The sequence below is a fragment of the Dermochelys coriacea genome, chromosome 2 (genome assembly GCF_009764565.3).
Source record: "Dermochelys coriacea isolate rDerCor1 chromosome 2, rDerCor1.pri.v4, whole genome shotgun sequence".
Taxonomy (NCBI): domain Eukaryota; kingdom Metazoa; phylum Chordata; order Testudines; family Dermochelyidae; genus Dermochelys; species Dermochelys coriacea.
In genome coordinates, this window is record NC_050069.1 from 46456817 (window position 1) to 46476472 (window position 19656).

Here is a 19656-nt window from a genome sequence, read left to right on the forward strand (position 1 = left end):
CCTGGCCCGCCCCAGTCTCGGCGTGGGTCCGCTCCCATCCCCACCCTTGGATCTGTCCCCAGCCCCACTCCCAGTTATGGCCCCAGCCTCAGCCTCTTTGCCCCTGAGCTGCGGCCCTGCTCCCGGCCCTGGCCGGCACCGACAGGAGTAAGGAGAGGCACAACCCTCAAAAGTTTGGGGACAACTGCAGTATAACAAAGGCTGGTGAGAGCCAGAGAGTAATTTAAATGTGGCTGGCAAGATGCAGTTACTCGCAAACACTCAGGGTGTGGCTTGCATGATGGAAGGCTGTGCGTGAGCAGCCCACATGGGAATTCCTTCATCAAAGCATCATAAGGCAGCCAAGGTTGCAGGGCAAGGGTGGCACAGCTACTCAATAGTCTAGATTGTTCAAGTCCTTGAAACTTTTACTGAAGTTAATCATTGCAGCTTAATTACTTTGATTTATAGGCCTTTGTTAATGTTCTGTTAGTCTTTGAAATCCTTGATGATGAAAATTATTTTGCTACTAAACTGAAAGGGTAAGCTAATATATTTGTAGTGTAACTCTTCTGTCGGGTGGAGTTGGCAGTCCCAAGGTCTGGGTTCAATATCTAGCAGTTCCTCTTAACAATACAAAACAGAACTGGCTCCAGACTCTGTAATCTGAGAAAATTTACCACCACCCTGGATGCCTCTAAGAGGCAATACTTCCCTTCTCGCAAACACTGAGTCTGGGTATAACAAAAGAAAACTTTTAATAAAAAGGGAAAAGGAACTTGGCATTAATTTGGGAAAACACCACATCCACAATTCAAAAGCACGTGACCATGAACAAACACCCACCCCAAAGTATATTAGGCAGTGTCCTTTGCCTCAGTTTCTCACCTTGTGGTGTAAAAGTCCAACAAATCTTCCTTTAATCTGCCATTGCACTCTCCCTCCACTGCACCCTGCTCACAGTTGCTGTCCGTGGTCAGCAAAGGCCCAGAGTTCAGAGAGTGAGTTCACCTCTCTCCCGGGGGCCAGTGTTGCCTGAGCTACTGCTGCCGCCTCTGCCACTGACTCACAGTTGCTGCCATTCACTCTGTCACTGCTGCTGCCATTCTTTACTGGTTCCACCAGTTAACCCAGCTCTCAGTGATTTCAGGAGGCAGTGGTGAACCTCACTGCAGGATGGGTTGTCTCTTTCACCGAAACACTGTCCCTCAGCAGCTCTAAGGTTCAGCAGCTAGACCTGATTAACAGTGATTTCAGGTCTACTAATCACTTAACAAAACAAAAACTCTCAACTGAGTCTAATCAATTCTACCTTTTGTTGGGATTCCCTCCAAGACCTTTTCCACTTGGTTTAGCCAGAACACATTGTCCAGTTCCGGGAGAACACTTTATCCAGTTCTCTGGGATCCAAAATTCTCAGTTCAACTCGAGATTTTGTTACTCAGGTTACTTTATTTGGCATACAGCAAAATTGATTGAGTTGATCAGACTCAAGCATAAGGGGGGATGGGTATAGGCCATACCACACATCCAAAATTAAACAGAAAACCTCTTCCTTTATATACATTTATACACGATATTGCATTTGCTATACATTACATCACATCGTTTTGGATTGGATTGGTTACTTTACAGGAAGTATATTATTATGCCTATCAGATTGTTACTGCTTATCTTAGCTAGAACAGACATTTTGACTCCAGCATACTGCTTGTCTAGCCCCTATTTACAACTTCCATTCAGATTCACTATCAAGCCTACTAAGAAATGAGGCAAGTTACTTATGACAAGACAGGCCTACACCTTCAACTGGGATTTGGCATCCCTATCCCGTTCTTAGCTAGTAAGGTTTAGTTGAGAGTGACCCCCTCAATCAGAGCAGGCTAAGTAAAGTTCTGCTGCCCCTTACTCAAACAATCAGGATAACAATATTCCATTACCCCTACACTCAGTACTAAAAGTGATTTGTAACCCAACACCAGCCACAAGTGATCATTTTGGCAGAGCTGTTCCCTCTGTTGCACATCTAGGCAGAGTAGTTGTGTTTATGCAAATACAGTCTGTTCCTGAAGTCTTTTCCCCAAGCTCATCACTAGGTGTCAGAAGAGAGCTCATTCAGACCCTGCTTACAATAGCAATTTTATAAAAGCTACAAAAAACAGTTGTCATCTGTCTGTTGCACCTCAGAAGCCCAGCTTATTCTTGATATATCCTCCACTAGATTTTTTTTTAAAGTTAACATTTTCACATAAGCAAACTTAGTAAGTCTCCAAGAGATAAACAATTACTCTTTTTGGCTAGTGCATTGCAATGCTTTCTTTATATAACAATTAATATTTGTATTACTAAATATATTCCTAAATTTCCTTATTAAGACCAAGGGAGACCTCATGTACAAAAAAAAGAATATGCAAATATATCATATCGAGCAAAGGCCATAATGACAATGATATTATAGTCTTCCTGCTGGCATATGGCCGCAGGGAGTGGGGAGGGGAGTATAACAGGAAGGAGAAACTGGGTCAAAGGGGAACTTGGAAGGTTGTGTCCTCTCTCCTCCTGGGTGGTTAAAGCAGAAAAAGCCTATGGGAATTACTGCACAGTGTTTCTCAGTTGATATTGTTTTGTGGACAATAAAACATGCCCAGAGGAAAGGATCTTAAAAGACTAATGACTGAAGCTTTATTTCTCTTCCCTGTGTGGTGAAACCATTACCACCTCTGGAAGCCTGACTTGCTCTTCTGTGATTCTATTCCTTGGGAGCTATGATCAGTGGCACCCAGGGACCAGAAAGCCTTCTTATAACAAAGTATTGTTTATTTATAACCAAAGCATTTCAGAGAAAAAGATCTTAAAACAATAAACAGTCTATACATATGGCGTCTCCCTAAGGCTTACCATTCCCTAGAAGCTTGGGAGGGCCCCAAGCCTTCAGACATGCCTGCAAGGACCTGTCTGTCAGTCTGTTCCCAGCAGGAGTCGCTCACTGACAACTCCTTCCCTTTTTCCAGGTTTTCTAAATGTGTAATATTCCTTTGATCTCTAGGCTCCCAGCATTGGCAAAACAGCCATGTGATTTTGACATAAAGTAGCCACTTCAGTCCTAATAGCTCAACCATTGTCTTGTAATAGCCCACAAGTGTTTGTTGAGGCTACTTCTCTAACACTTCCTGCTCATTTTTTCCAACGGCCTCTATTAAACTAGACCAATACATTCATATGGGAAAACTCAACAACCCAATACAGCTATATAGTGACTCATTCACTAAGTACTTCACATTATTGTATGTACATCATACAATTATCAATAGGGCTGTGAAGCGATTAAAAAAATTAATCACGATTAATCGTTTGATTAATCATACGGTCAACCATTAATAGAATACAATTTACTTAAATATTTTGGGGTGTCTTCTACATTTTCAAATATATTGATTTCAATTACAACACAAAATACAAAGTGTACAGTGCTCACTTTATATTTATTTTTGATTACAAGTTTTTGCATTGTAAAAAAAACAAAAGAAAAAGTATTTTTCAGTTCACTTACTACAAGTACAGTAGTGCAACTGATTTATCATGAAATTTGAACTTACAAATATAGAACTATGTGCCAAAAAAACTGCACTTAAAAACAAAACAATGTAAAATTTTAGAGGCTGCAAGTCCATTCAGTCCAACTTCTTGTTCAGCCAATCACTCAGACAAACAAGTTTGTTTACATTTGCAGGAGATAATGCTGCCCGCTTCTTGTTTACAATGTCACCTGAAAGTGAGAACAGGTGTTCGCATGGCACTGTTGTAGCAAGCATCACAAGATGCACTAAAGATTCATATGTCCCTTCATGCTTCAACCACCATTTCAGCGGACATGGGTCCATGCTGATGACGGGTTCTTCCTGATAACAATCCAAAGCAGTACGGACCGATGCCTGTTCATTTTCATTATCTGAGTCAGATGTCACCAGCAGAAGGTTGTTTTTCTTTTTTGGTGGCTCGGGATCAGTAGTTTCTGCATCAGAGTGTTGCTCTTTTAAGACTTCTGTTTAGGATATCTGGCACGTAAATACCTTGCAATGCTGGCTACAAAAGTGCCAAGCAAATGCCTGTTCTCACTTTCTGGTGACACTGTAAATAAGAAGAGGGCAGCATTATCTCCTGTAAATGTAAGCAAACTTGTTTGTCTCTGTTGATTGGCTGAAAAACAAGTAGGACTGAGTGAACTTGTAGGCTCTGAAGTTTTACATTGTTTTTTTTTTTGAGTGCAGTCATGTAACAAAAATAATCTACATTTGTAAACTGCATTTTCATGACAGATTGCACTACAGTACTTATATGAGAGGAACTGAAAAATACTATTTATCATCATTTTTACAGTGCAAATATTTATAATCAAATATATACTTTGATTTCAGTTACAACATAGAATACAATATATATGAAAATGTACAAAAACATCCAAAATATTTAATACATTTCAATTGGTATTCTATTGTTTAACAGTGTGAATAAAACTGCGATTAATCACAATTAATTTTTTTGAGTTAATCGTGTGAGTTAACTGCGATTAATCAACAGCCCAAGTTATTACATAAAAACCTCAGGTCCACCACAGTTTGCCTGATAAAACAGTAAATTATTAACTTTTACATACTGTACTTAGATAGAAATTAAATTAAGAAATTGAAAAATATGTAGGATTGGCTGCTCAGTGACACAGCCAAAGAACTCTACAGTTCTATTAACCAGTTCCACTGCAAAGAACCTGCTCTTGTTGGAGGTAAAAACTAATTAATCTTATCTTACCTACAAGAAGAGTATGGATGTAAATCATGTACGTGCTTTAGCCTTGAGCATATTGTGCTTTCATCCAAAACAAACTCCTGGCTGTGTAACAGGTACCACTGGGGCCAAATCCCAAGGTGTTGGCTCTGTTTTCATTCAGTTCTTACTAAAGCAAAACTCTCACTGATATCAATGGGAGTTTGTTGGAATACATGCCAAGTAAGAACCTCCCCCATCCTTGAGAACAAAAAAGACTGACAATTCATTAAAATTATTTTAATATGTTCTTGTATTTTAAACAGATTTTACAAATAGCTTTTAAAACAAGAAGATACTTGTCACAGCAAACATCTCTGACTTAGATTTAGTACCAACACATTGAAGCTGGCTCAGGGTTATTTACCAGCATTCATAAGCTGCTTAGCACTGCCTTATCTAAGCAGCATAAAAGTATTAAAAATGCAGTTAAGAGCTGCCTGGGGCAATAAGTACTCCAACTTAAACTAGATGTTCTCAAGCCTCCTCCCATGAGCATGATGTCATCTCTCTGTTCTGCTTGATCTTGAGCTGCTAGTTTTGAGTACATCACAAACTTTTCTATTGTTCTGGTTTTAGAGGGGTTATATTGCAAAGAGATGTGCCTTGCAGTGTAACCTGGAGTTGGCATTCTCTGATCTCCTTTAAGTGGGTGTCCTATAGTCCTGAACCCGAGGTTAAGAAGGCTTTGCCTTTTACTTTCTCAAATCTGTATCAACGTTCTGATAACTGGTGAGGGGTAGCTATAGTGTAGGGTTCCTGACCAACAAGCAGTCTGAGTTAACCTGGGTGTAGCCTACTGAGGATTTTATACATTAGAACAATGAATTAGACCCAGTAGTGCACAGAGTGCCAGGACAGGTTATGGAGCACTGGCATAGGACCTTTGGCTGCATCTACACCAGATTTTTCAAGAGATCTCATTCCATTGCACTACTTCCAGTGTACCTCAGAGCAGGTAGAAATGAGTGACAAAAATGCCTGCAGATTGTTTATACCAATTACTAGTGGTGAAACTGCAACAGTGGTAGTAAAATGGAGAGTGATTTCCTGAAGAATGCTAGTAACATAAAACTTCAGAGAAGAGCCATCAAATTGTGTACTACCCGCAACTTTTGTCACTCTCATGTCCATGTTGAGAAAGAATTACAGTACTTTCGCCTGGATCGGTAAAACGTTCATAAGTGCCTAAGTGGAACTTAATTCCCATTTTCAATGAAAATGAATTATGCCCAAGTTGCTTATAAAAATTTTTATCTGAGATGATTAACACATGAATCACTACAGCCAAGTTTTCTTCCGAGAGGAGGGAACGGAATCTGGGTAATTGGTGGAATTAGCAGCTTCAATATTATCATTTAACATTCTTCAGCAGCCTTACAATTCCAAAGAAAAAAATAAGCTGACAAAAAAAGGATGAATGATGCTGTCAAACAGTGAGTTACACCTGCTATGGATTAAAGCTCAGTACCTTGCCTGCATTTGAGTCAAATAACCAAGGATCATATAACAGCAAACTGGAAGCAGATTTTTAAGGCCAGAACTGACCATTACGATCATCTACTGTTACTGCCTAAACTGCTACTCCCAGGCTGCCATCATAAAACCCTTGGTCAGGGCAGAATTTTGTTTTTTAGCAATACAAAAACGTAAATGGAATGTTGCTAAGTAAATGCCGATGCCCTCATCTGTTCTCCTTCAAACTTTTCACCTCCACCTCTCCTACATTCTTCAGCACAATGGTTATAATCAGCTATTATCAAACAATCTTATAGGCAAAAGAAAATTTGACCAAACCATGTAGTTCATGAAGGAATAACCTGAACAAAGATTCAGAAACTGTTTAGAATTGTTAGATTGACAAGAATACTATTCAATCTTGATTTTTATTTTAAAACTTGAATTTTTAAAATTATGAAGTTATTAGTTGAATTCTCTCATTGCTCACCTTAAGAGACCAAACTTCTTCCTCTTGTATGGCAGAAAGAGGCTGTTTCTGCAGCAATGGATTATCTTCACAGTAAAGTTCCATCAGCATAAGGTCCTCCATCTATTTGAATAAAATAAATAGTGTAATTATGTCAGAAAAGATAACAAAAATCTCAAATGCTATTTTTATTTAAACAAGGAAAACAAATTAACAAATATGAATGTAAAAAAAGCAGAAGATATACGCATCTGCTGGAAAAAATATACAAGATTTAAGTGAAACACATATTCCATTATTCTTGCTAATAAACAGTATAAAAATGTAAATCAGACAAGACTGGTTGTTCTACAAGAGAGGTCTTGTGCCTAGAGTATTATTTAAAATCACACGATAGTTACAGATTATCAAAATCTCTGCATTTAACACAGTAGAAACTATTAAAATAATGATTAAAAAACCTGTCCTCTATTGTTAAACAGGAATGATTTTCTCCACATGCATTAAATTCTGACGCTCCTGTATTCAACTCTACAATCCCAATGGAATACCCTATCAAGGTAAGGAGGAAAGTGAAAGGCCCTTTGCTTGGAATGTGACTGAGGTCACGTACAGTGTAAAGATGATCATTCTAAAATAAAGTAACTCCCTATTAAATAGAGAGATCTGTATAAAGTTTCTCTAAGCACAAGTTGGCTATTGTAATGATTATTGTTTGGTCTTTGATATTTATTTATATGGCAAGATTTATAAATCTGTTAAAAAATTCTAAATAAATTGTTAAAAAATTAAATGAGACTGGACAAATCACTCCCATATATACTATTCAGAAGTAGTCTAGGATTCTAAGAAAGCCTAAGTGAAATAGGCTTAATCAAACATGAAAACTTAAGTTCAATGTTCAATTGTTTTACGGTATGCCTAACAAATTCTTGTTTCTGAAGTATACAGTGCTGTGGAAAAATGCATGGAGGTCAACAAAAGCATGACATAATTTAACTCACTGTGTATAAAGAAAACATGTAAAACTAAAGATTCTGTTTCTGGCTCCCTCACCAACAAAAATGGAACAATCTGCCAATCTTATATTTTTTTTTTTAAAATTGTACTGCTCTTATCTCTCTAATTCATTTTGTCCAGTAAAATAGAACAGCGCATACACAAATACTTTTCTTGAATCATAGTTGGAACATATAATAGGCACACTGGAATAATGCACATAATCTGTTCCCTCGGCTAATAGCTTCAAAGACAATTTAACAGAGTATCTGAAAGTCTATTATAAGATCAGTGGTACTCATTCTTGTTTCCTTTTCTAAGAGTAATGACTTTATTTTAAGAAAAATATAAAGCCTTATTTCAGGGCAAGCCTTATTTTGAACAAGACTTGTTACAAATGATCTAGCAAATGAATAGTCAAAACAGATATGATTTGCTGATTTAAGGATATTTACTTTGTATATTTTGATACGTGGTGTTGATAATTTGTGTTTTAACAATTTATAAAGCCTTTAACTTTTTTAATCTCAATGTCTATTGTCAGTAAATAAATGTCTGAACCCCCTATTTTCCTGCAACTGAGAAAATTGAAATTGATCAAAATCAATATGATCCATTAATTTTTTAAAGAAAAAAAAATATTCTGCCAAGCCTACATATAAAGTGCAGGCATTTAAGAAAAAGTTGTCTGCAAGGGGCCTTAATTTGGACAATTTGTAGATATCCCAGGACAAAGAAAGCTTACTAAAAACGCAGCCACCGAAAATGGTGCTGAAATTGTTTAGGTCAGGATTTCTCAAACTGGAGTCCGTGGGCTCCTTTGATCAACTCCTCCCTCCCTCAACTCCTTCCCCTCCCTCCCAGTGCCTCCTGCACGCCATGGAACAGCTGTTCAGCGATATACAGGAAGCACTGGGAGGGAGGGTGAGGAGTGGGGATGGGGCGTGCTCAGGGGAGGAGGCAGAAAGAGGTGGGGAAGAGGAGGGGCAGGAATGGAGCAGGGGCAGGAAGAGGTGGGGTGGGACCTTGGGGGAAGGGGTGGAGTGGAGGCAGGGACTGAGGCAGAGTGAGGGGCTTGCGGGGTCCTCGAAAAAATTTAAATCAAAATGGGGGTCCTCGGGTTGCTAAAGTTTGAGAACCGCTGGTTTACGTATTTCATGAAAATCAATAATCATTGTCAGAGAAACTTTAGAAGAAACGTCCTACAAAGCTGAAAAATTGAGTTCTATTCCAGTGACTACTGAACAAAAATCCAGAGAAGGACAATTATGAAAACATGAACAAATTTATGAAAATACTTAGATTTTGGACAATAAACCCTTTTGGAACTATCTTGCTATATAAAGGATAATTAGAAAAGTTGAAATACTGAAAGTTGCAAATGTCCTACATTAACAAACACGGTACACACTGACATGAGAATTATGGCTCACCAAGTAAACCTAGAGGAAAGCTAAACAATCTCTCTCTTGGCCAAAACTATTCCTGGGCAAACACTCTTTTAATGGGTTTTTGTAGCCAAATAAACGTATAGAAGAGAAAAGATTCAACATTTCTCCCAGCGGGGGAAAAAGGCACTTTCTAGAGTTTTGTCTTTGTTTTCTATAAAAATATTGCTCGGGCATGTAGGAAAGATATCAGGAGGGCCAAATCGCACCTGGAGCTGCAGCTAGCAAGAGATGTCAAGAGTAACAAGAAGGGTTTCTTCAGGTATGTTGGCAACAAGAAGAAAGCCAAGGAAAGTGTGGGCCCCTTACTGAATGAGGGAGGCAAGCTAGTGACAGAGGATGTGGAAAAAGCTAATGTACTCAATGCTTTTTTTGCCTCTGTTTTCACTAACAAGGTCAGCTCCCAGACTGCTGTGCTGGGCAACACAAAATGGGGAAGAGATGGCCAGCCCTCTGTAGAGATAGAGGTGGTTAGGGACTATTTAGAAAAGCTGGACGTGCACAAGTCCATGGGGCCGGACGAATTGCATCCGAGAGTGCTGAAGGAATTGGCGGCTGTGATTGCAGAGCCCTTGGCCATTATCTTTGAAAACTCGTGGCGAACGGGGGAAGTCCCGGATGACTGGAAAAAGGCTAATGTAGTGCCCATCTTTAAAAAAGGGAAGAAGGAGGATCCTGGGAACTACAGGCCAGTCAGCCTCACCTCAGTCCCTGGAAAAATCATGGAGCAGGTCCTCAAAGAATCAATCCTGAAGCACTTAGAGGAGAGGAAAGTGATCAGGAACAGTCAGCATGGATTCACCAAGGGAAGGTCATGCCTGACTAATCTAATCGCCTTTTATGATGAGATTACTGGTTCTGTGGATGAAGGGAAAGCAGTGGATGTATTGTTTCTTGACTTTAGCAAAGCTTTTGACACGGTCTCCCACAGCATTCTTGTCAGCAAGTTAAGGAAGTATGGGCTGGATGAATGCACTATAAGGTGGGTAGAAAGCTGGCTAGATTGTCGGGCTCAACGGGTAGTGATCAATGGCTCCATGTCTAGTTGGCAGCCGGTGTCAAGTGGAGTGCCCCAGGGGTCGGTCCTGGGGCCCGTTTTGTTCAATATCTTCATAAATGATCTGGAGGATGGTGTGGATTGCACTCTCAGCAAATTTGCGGATGATACTAAACTGGGAGGAGTGGTAGATACGCTGGAGGGGAGGGATAGGATACAGAAGGACCTAGACAAATTGGAGGATTGGGCCAAAAGAAATCTAATGAGGTTCAATAAGGATAAGTGCAGGGTCCTGCACTTAGGATGGAAGAATCCAATGCACCGCTACAGACTAGGGACCGAATGGCTCGGCAGCAGTTCTGCGGAAAAGGACCTAGGGGTGACAGTGGACGAGAAGCTGGATATGAGTCAGCAGTGTGCCCTTGTTGCCAAGAAGGCCAATGGCATTTTGGGATGTATAAGTAGGGGCATAGCGAGCAGATCGAGGGACGTGATCGTTCCCCTCTATTCGACACTGGTGAGGCCTCATCTGGAGTACTGTGTCCAGTTTTGGGCCCCACACTACAGGAAGGATGTGGATAAATTGGAAAGAGTACAACGAAGGGCAACGAAAATGATTAGGGGTCTAGAGCACATGACTTATGAGGAGAGGCTGAGGGAGCTGGGATTGTTTAGTCTGCAGAAGAGAAGAATGAGGGGGGATTTGATAGCTGCTTTCAACTACCTGAAAGGGGGTTTCAAAGAGGATGGCTCTAGACTGTTCTCAATGGTGGCAGATGACAGAACGAGGAGTAATGGTCTCAAGTTGCAATGGGGGAGGTTTAGATTGGATATTAGGAAAAACTTTTTCACTAAGAGGGTGGTGAAACACTGGAATGCGTTACCTAGGGAGGTGGTAGAATCTCCTTCCTTAGAGGTTTTTAAGGTCAGGCTTGACAAAGCCCTGGCTGGGATGATTTAACTGGGACTTGGTCCTGCTTTGAGCAGGGGGTTGGACTAGATGACCTTCTGGGGTCCCTTCCAACCCTGATATTCTATGATTCTATGATTCTTACAGAGTAAACAAAAGGCTGTCAGGTTTCTGTTCTGCTCTACAGAAAACTCACCTCTCTCTTGTGTTGCATTTTGAAATAGATATAGACTGAACATGGATAATGAGAAAAAGAGAAGACTTCCCTCAAAATTGCTGGAATTCATCAACATTTCAATCATTAGATACTTATTATTTTACCTTTTTCCCACTTGCTCCATTAATAAATAAAGCTTTTATATCTTATTTTGCTGCACTAGAATTAAACTACCAGAACACAGATGTCACCAAGTCTGATCTCATATCACGTGACGTAATGAGAATCCCTCTTGAATTCCAGGGATAGAACTCTGACAAGCACAGCTGAAACAGCTCTTTCTTGGTGATTTTAGAGCCATTCAAATTTCAATTTGGCATGAGAAAACAAGAACAGCTCATCTGTATATCTGTTAAAATAAACTGCATACTCTGATCACGTATGGTCCCATAGAGCCTAGCAAACCATCCTGATTCAGGTTATATAGAGTAGTAGTTCTCAACCAGACGTCCAGGGCCCCTAAGGGGGCCTCGAGCAGGTTTCAGGGGGGCCTCCAAGCAGACCCAGCATTAGACTCACTGGGGCCCAGGGCAGAAAGCTGAAGCCCCACCACATGGGGCTGAAGTCCAGGACCCTGAGCCCCACCACTCAGGGCTGAAGCTGAAGCCTGAGCAATGTAGCTGTGTAGGGGCCCCTGTGGCATGGGGCCCCAGGAAATTGCCCTGCTTGCTACCCCTTAACGCCGGCCCTGGCTTTTATATGCAGAAAACCAGTTACTGTGGCACAGGTGGGCCATGCAGTTTTTATAGCATGGGGAGGGGGGACTTCAGAAAGAAAAAGGTTGAGAACCTCTGATATAGAGCATCTCCTTTTTAAGAATTCCTAGTATGGGCTTATTGTTTCCTCTGACACATCGCTTCTCAATTTCGTTACGAAAGTATACTACAGTGGCTGAAGAACTTTGCTAAAGATCCTTGTCATAAAGTTCTGAAATGGATATTGCCACACAAAATGAATGTTTATACACTAAAGATTTCTACCTATATATAAAAAGAAAAGGAGTACTTGTGGCACCTTAGAGACTAACAAATTTATTAGAGCATAAGCTTTCGTGAGCTACAGCTCACTTCATCGGATGCATTTGGTGGAAAAAACAGAGGAGAGATTTATATACACACACACAGAGAACATGAAACAATGGTGTTCTCTGTGTGTGTGTATATAAATCTCTCCTCTGTTTTTTCCACCAAATGCATCCGATGAAGTGAGCTGTAGCTCACGAAAGCTTATGCTCTAATAAATTTGTTAGTCTCTAAGGTGCCACAAGTACTCCTTTTCTTTTTGCGAATACAGACTAACACGGCTGCTACTCTGATACCTATATATACTTAGTTTAAAAGAAAACAAAAAGGCCTTGATATATTCCAGATTAATTTTGCTGCTAATGTTTACGCTACAGCTTTATCAGAATTCCTTGTTCAGTTACATAAATTGTATCCGTGTAATAGAGGAAGAGCGCTACTTGTTGTTGCTAGGAGGGCTATCCTTGTTGCAGAAGTAATTTAGTCTGTGAATACTGTACTGAAAATGCTAACTGAAATGAGATTCCTGCACTAGTGCTGTCCTATAAAAAAAATGGTTGCATCATAGTCACCCAAACTAAAACTGTTCAGACTCTTAAAATTAAGTTTAAATAGTCAGTAAATAATTTCCCTTAAAATGATATTTTTTCCACTGAAGAGGATCACATTTACATTTTGAATTAAGAATACAGAACCCCACCCTGAACCTTTTACTCCATTCTCCCCTCTTTGCTCCATCCCTGTTTTTTCAAAAGGTCCTTAGCCAAGCTTCAACTTGGATGGATCAATCAAGACTCCAGAAACAGCAAAATGTGCAGCAGCCCTGAAAATTACCTGAGAGTTGTGGGAAAATATACTGAAGTATCTAAACGATTCTTGCAGCAGAGAAATCAGCTAGAGAGCAAAAACTAGAACTAAATCCATGATGATAGGCTAGATTGCTAAATGTTCACAAATTCAGATTACCAAAGGGTTGCTATTAAAATCAACCCAGAGAGGTCGATAAAGCGCCAGATTGTTCCCAGCTGCTCTGCAGGTTAGCAAAATATGGGGAAAGGTATGAGAAGCCTCCTTGCCCGCTTGTGCAGCAGTTAGGCACAACTGCAATCCATGAACTGATTAAAACAAAGGAAATGTTCTAGCACACCAAAGGGTAAGGAGGAACTGTGATTATTGAACTACCCCGACACCACTGGCCAATGAAACCTAGGCAGATAATGTAGAGTGGAATAGGCTGCATCCCTGAAAGGGGCATAGCACTAAGCGCACTCCCTCCTGTTTGCCAGGGAGCTCTGATTTTGCGTTCTTGAGGTACAAACCCTCCTGGAACTTCCTCTGGAGTAGGCGCTACCCTAGCCTAAAAAGTGGGCCAGTGACTATCAGGCACAACTGAACACTAAATATGCATTAAATGTGTAAGAATAGACTATAGTGATGCAGATTTAAGCTACAATTATGTACAGTCTGAGATAAGCATCCAGAGTGAACATATACATAGTTACATAAAGCACCACCTAGTTACAGAATGCACGCTACTATTTAAATCTGCTACACTCTTAGAAACAGGAGTATTCTACAACCACAGTAGGGCTCATATTTATTACAGTGCCCCATTCTTTTTCTCCCTCATCTTTGCATTGCTTTTTCGGAAAATTTTGAAATGATTTTTGGCCTTGGCTGCAAAACAAGCAGTGCTTATTCAATATATGAGTAGGCCTTCCTGCATGAGTACAGAATAATTCATGTGAGGGTTTGCAGGATCAGGCCCCCAATTTATAAACTCAAACCATCTTGTTTTGTCCTGTATAAAACACAGTTTCTTGTTATAACCTTTCCTGCTGTTTCAAAACTGTGCCAGGCTGTAAATGGGTCCTCTGATAATAATCACCTGAGGGTACGCCTAAATTACTTTGTGGCCTGAGCAGAATAAAGTAATTTAATCATGCCGTTAAGTGATTATTGCTGTTAATGCATGTGTACATTCAAACCTACACACATTAATTGAAAAGAAAAAAAACTACCAAATTTATTGGTTTTTTGCAAAATTTCTTTATTTACAATAACTTCAATATAACATAGTAACTTTCAGTAGACAACGCACAGAATTTGACTACTAGTGGGAAGGAGATGTTCTCCAACGCCCTCTGGAAAACAGGTCACCACTCACAAATAATAGATATTATAGACACAGCAATAACAAAATGTAAAGCAACTTAGAAAAGTTAGAGTAGTTGAAATCAAAGGATTTCATTCCCCCACTATCTCATAAGTGCCAGAACAATCAGAAGCCAAACTATTAAAGAAGAGCATGACTCAAAACAGCCACGAAAGAACGCACACACACAAGATTCCTATGCCAAAAACAAAGATTGCAATGCAGCAGAAAGAGCTTATGTACTGGTTAGTAGTATATCAAATTATTTAATTCTCAGAGAACAAAGGACACAAAAAAAAAAAACATACAAATTGTGGTCTACAAACCCAGTGGGATTTTTGTTTGGACTCTCCTACATCTTTTTAGTTACAGATTAATCTTTATTCCCCTTTCTAAGTGACCAGTTGGTCCAGGTATGACATTAAATACACTCAACATTAAAATCAAAACACTGTAGTCATGACCTTTTGTAAAACTTCTAACATAATACTGTGCAGACTATTACAAATTGTGGTGAAATGTGTGATTGTATTTTGACATAAACAAAAATTCTTTAGCAACTGGACATTCCCAAGCACATTTTTAAATTTGGAACTTTTGGCTCCTTGATTTAGCAATATTAAAATTATATTAATGCTATTATTATATGGAATGTTTAAGACACAGCTACTGTGGTTTACATAACTTTGCTAGATCCAACTGGATTTTGTTTGGTTTATATGCAACTACTCTACATATTTTTTTCTTTTCACTCAATGTGTTGTGAAACTCATGCTATCAATCCCTACAAGTTACATAGGCTGCCAATATAATTCATTTAATAGATCTGCAGCCAAAATTTCATATTAGAGAATAACATATAGAAAATAATACTTACTGCTATTGGGAAAATCTGAATTTTATTCCCTGCTACATCTAGAATTCTTAGTTTTCTCAATTTGCAAAGGCCCTAGATGGAAGGGGGGGAAACAACGTAATAAAAATTAAAAAATATCAACAACAGTGAATGTGAAGTTAAAATCCCCATGAGACGAGAGAGCAGTCTCAGGTATCAGGAAGCAACAGTACTGACGAAGAGAGACTGATAAAGAAAATAGGAGGAAAACTGAAAATGAATTACAAAAGGGAAGAAGGTATCCATTCTTTTGGAATTATAAAAATAACACCTGCGTTTATCATTCAAAATTCCCATGGATCTCTTATCCCCCTCCCACACATCCTCCCTCATACCTCATTCTGAATTATTTATAATGCCAGTATCATCTTCTCTACATCAAGGCTTTTCCTGTTTACCACACTGAGCAGCATGTGAATCCACATTTCTCAGACTCCTATCTCCAATTAAAAAAAAAAAACTTTTAAATAGAGCTCCTTCACTTTCAGAATTACTATTGGTTTCCAGCCCTCAATATCTAACTCAATTTTCATTTCTTAAGATAATTGCTTGCATCTGTGTGAATACATAAGATTTTAGTTTCTGCTGGTATTTTTAAGTGTTTTCAATGTCAACTTAAGCGGTAGCTGAAAGCAGCTGCCAAGATACAATGGTATTAAATGTTTTTAACATTTTCTTTTCTGGCAGCCATCTTCAATTCATTTTATTGATTGGCTTTTACAGATGACAAAGTGAATACAAAGACAAACATTGTGCAATGTACATCCAATACTACAGTATTCTTTGTAACAAGACAAAGCAAATTCCATCACATACAAGCTTTAAATGTTCCAAATTTTATTTCCTCCTCCTTGATGCACATACTGTTGATTGTCCACTGGTGCTGAGCAAGGGGTAATAGAAAAAGTCTTACAATTCCAATTAGAAACAAAACAATCTACTAGAAACAGGCAGGATTAGTATATGCAATATTCCTGAGAATGTAAAATGAAGACCACTCACTTACTGACGTAAATAATACAGCAATTTGTAATTAAAATGCTAGGCAAAAAATGTATTTATAACATATTTATTTTGATTATTTTAAACTGACAGATGTCCTTTATCTTTTCTGCTAACTTGACAGGATGACAAATGAAAGCTAGAGCACAAGCACAATAAGTGCAAAATGAAATTTCTCAATGGATATGCATTTAGGGCCAAATTTTCAAAAGGCAATGGAGCTTAGTGTATCTGCAAAGGGGGGCTTGAGTTAAGAGGAAAACCAGTATGTGAGGTTACTTTTCTTCTGTGGAAGCTGACTAGAATGAGCCAGAGTTTAGACTTTTAACATTTAATATCTACAAAAAGAAAAGGAGTACTTGTGGCACCTTAGAGACTAACAAATTTATTTGAGCATAAGCTTTCGTGAGCTACAGCTCACTTCATCGGATGCATTCAGTGGAAAATACAGTGGGGAGATTTATATTCCCAGAGAACATGAAACAATGGGTGTTACCGTATACACTGTAAGGACAGTGATCACTTAAGATGAGCTATTACCAGCAGGAGAGCGGGGGGCGGGGGGAAACCTTTTGTAGTGATAATCAAGGTGGGCCATTACCAGCAGTTGACAAGAACATCTGAGGAACAGTGGGGGGTGAGGGTGGGGGGGAAAAATAAACATGGGGAAGTAGTTTTACTTTGTGTAATGACCCATCCACTCCCAGTCTCTATTCAAGCCTAAGTTAATTGTATCCAGTTTCCAAATTAATTCCAATTCGGCAGTCTCTTGTTTGAGTCTGTTTTTAAAGTTTTTTTGTTGAAGAATTGCCACTCTTAGGTCTGTAATCGAGTGACCAGAGAGACTGAAGTGTTCTCCGACTGGCTTTTGAATGTTATAATTCTTGACGTCTGATTTGTGTCCATTTACTCTTTTACATAGAGACTGTCCAGTTTGACCAATGTACATGGCAGAGGGGCATTGCTGGCACATGATGGCATATGTCACATTGGTAGATGTGCAGGTGAACGAGCCTCTGATATGTTGTGATGTGATTAGGCCCTATGATGGTGTCCCCTGAATAGATATGTGGACAGAGTTGGCAACGGGCTTTGTTGCAAGGATAGGTTCCTGGGTTAGTGGTTCTGGTGTGTGGTTGCTGGTGAGTATTTGCTTCAGACTGGGGGGCTGTCTGTAAGCAAGGACTGGCCTGTCTCCCAAGATCTGTGAGAGTGATGGGTTGTCGTTCAGGATAGATTGTAGATCCTTGATGATTGGAGAGGTTTTAGTTCGAGGCTGAAGGTGATGGCTAGTGGCGTTCTGTTATTTTCTTTGTTGGGCCTGTCTTATAGTAGGTGACTTCGGGGTACTCTTCTGGCTCTGTCAATCTGTTTCTTCACTTCAGCAGGTGGGTATTGTACTTGTAAGAATGTTTGATAGAGATCTTGTAGGTGTTTGTCTCTGTCTGAGGGGTTGGAGCAAATGCAGTTGCATCAGAGCTTGGCTGTAGACAATACATCGTGTGGTGTGATCTGGATGAAAGCTGGAGGCATATAGGTAGGAATAGCGGTCAGGTAGGTTTCCGATATAGGATGGTGTTTATGTGACCATCGCTTATTAGCACCATAGTGTCTAGGAAGTGGACTGGTCCAGGCTGAGGTTGATGGTGGGATGGAAATTGTTGAAATCAAGGTGGAATTCCTCAAGGGCTTCTTTTCCACGAGTCCAGATGATGAAGACGGCATCAATGTAGCGCAAGTAGAGTAGGGGCATTGGGGACGAGAGCTGAGGAAGCTTTGTTCTAAGTCAGCCATAAAAATGCTGGCAGACTGTTGGGCCATGCGGGTACCCATCACAGTGCCACTGATTTGAAGGTATACATTGTCCCCAAATGTGAAATCGTTATGGGTGAGGACAAAGTCACAAAGTTCAGCCACCAGGTTTGCAGTGACATTATCAGGGATACTGTTCCTGATGGCCTGTAGTCCATCTTTGTGTGCAATGTTGGTGTAGAGAGCTTCTACATCCACAGTGGCTAGGATGGTGTTTTCAGGAAGATCGCTGATGGATTGTAGTTTCCTCAGGAAGTCAGTGGTGTCTTGAAGAGAGCTGGGAGTGTTGGTAGCATAGGGCCTGAGGAGGAAGTCTACATAGCCAGACAATCCTGCTGTCAGGGTGCCAATGCCTGAGATGATGGGGCATCCAGGATTTCCAGGTTTATGGATCTTGGGTAGCAAATAGAATACCCCAGGTCAGGATTCCAGGGGTGTGTGTCTGTGTGGATTTTGAACTTTGTCCTCACCCATAAGACAGCCCCCCAACCTGAAGCAAATACTCACCAGCAACCACACACCACACAACAGAACCACTAACCCAGGAACCTATCCTTGCAACAAAGCCCGTTGCCAACTCTGTCCACATATCCATTCAGGGGACACCATCATAGGGCCTAATCACATCAGCGAAACTATCAGAGGCTCGTTCACCTGCACATCTACCAATGTGACATATGCCATCATGTGCCAGCAATGCCCCTCTGCCATGTACACTGGTCAAACTGGACAGTCTCTACGTAAAAAAATAAATGGACACAAATCAGACGTCAAGAACTATAACATTCAAAAGGCAGTCGGAGAACATTTCAATCTCTCTGGTCACTCTATTACAGACCTTAGAGCAGCAATTCTTCAACAAAAAAAACTTCAAAAACAGACTCCAACGAGAGACTGCTGAATTGGAATTAATTTGGAAACTGGATACAATTAACTGAGGCTTGAATAGAGACTGGGAGTGGATGGGCCATTACACATAGAAGAACTATTTCCCCATGTTTATTCCCCACCGTTCCTCAGACATTCTTGTTAATTGCTGGAAATGGCCCACCTTGATTATCGCTACAAAAGGTTTTCTCCCCGTCCCCCCCCCCGCTCTCCTGCTGGTAATAGCTCATCTTAAGTGATCACTCTCCTTACAGTGTGTACGTTAACACCCATTGTTTCATGTTCTTTGTGAACAGAAATCTCCCCACTGTATTTTCCACTGAGTGCATCTGATGAAGTGAGCTGTAGCTCACTAAAGCTCATGCTCAAATAAATTTATTAGTCTCTAAGGTGCCACAAGTACTCCTTTTCTTTTTGCGAATACAGACTAACACGGCTGCTACTCTGAAACCTGTCATTTAATATCCAACACATTTTAGACCTTTATTTAGATTTGAAAGCAAGCGTAGCCTTCCAACTGTGACTGAGAGAAATGCTGTTGTATGTATTTGACCCATTAAGAGGCAGAACAGTATTTTCATTTA

General features: G+C 40.0%; 1 protein-coding gene across 4 annotated transcripts in view; it reads right to left on the bottom strand.

Moving 5' to 3' along the window:
* Positions 1–19656, bottom strand: part of LRRC69 (leucine rich repeat containing 69) — a 57908-nt gene that overhangs the window by 19608 nt on the left and 18644 nt on the right. For 3 of the 4 annotated variants that reach the window (XM_038391107.2, XM_038391102.2, XM_043507627.1), the window contains exons 5-6: positions 15353–15424; positions 6749–6850 (exon numbers count right to left, since the gene is read on the bottom strand). In XM_038391107.2, the coding sequence (XP_038247035.1) occupies positions 6749–6850; positions 15353–15424 (174 nt within the window). The remainder of the gene's footprint in view (positions 1–6748; positions 6851–15352; positions 15425–19656) is intronic. The other variant, XM_038391104.2, reaches the window with a different exon arrangement.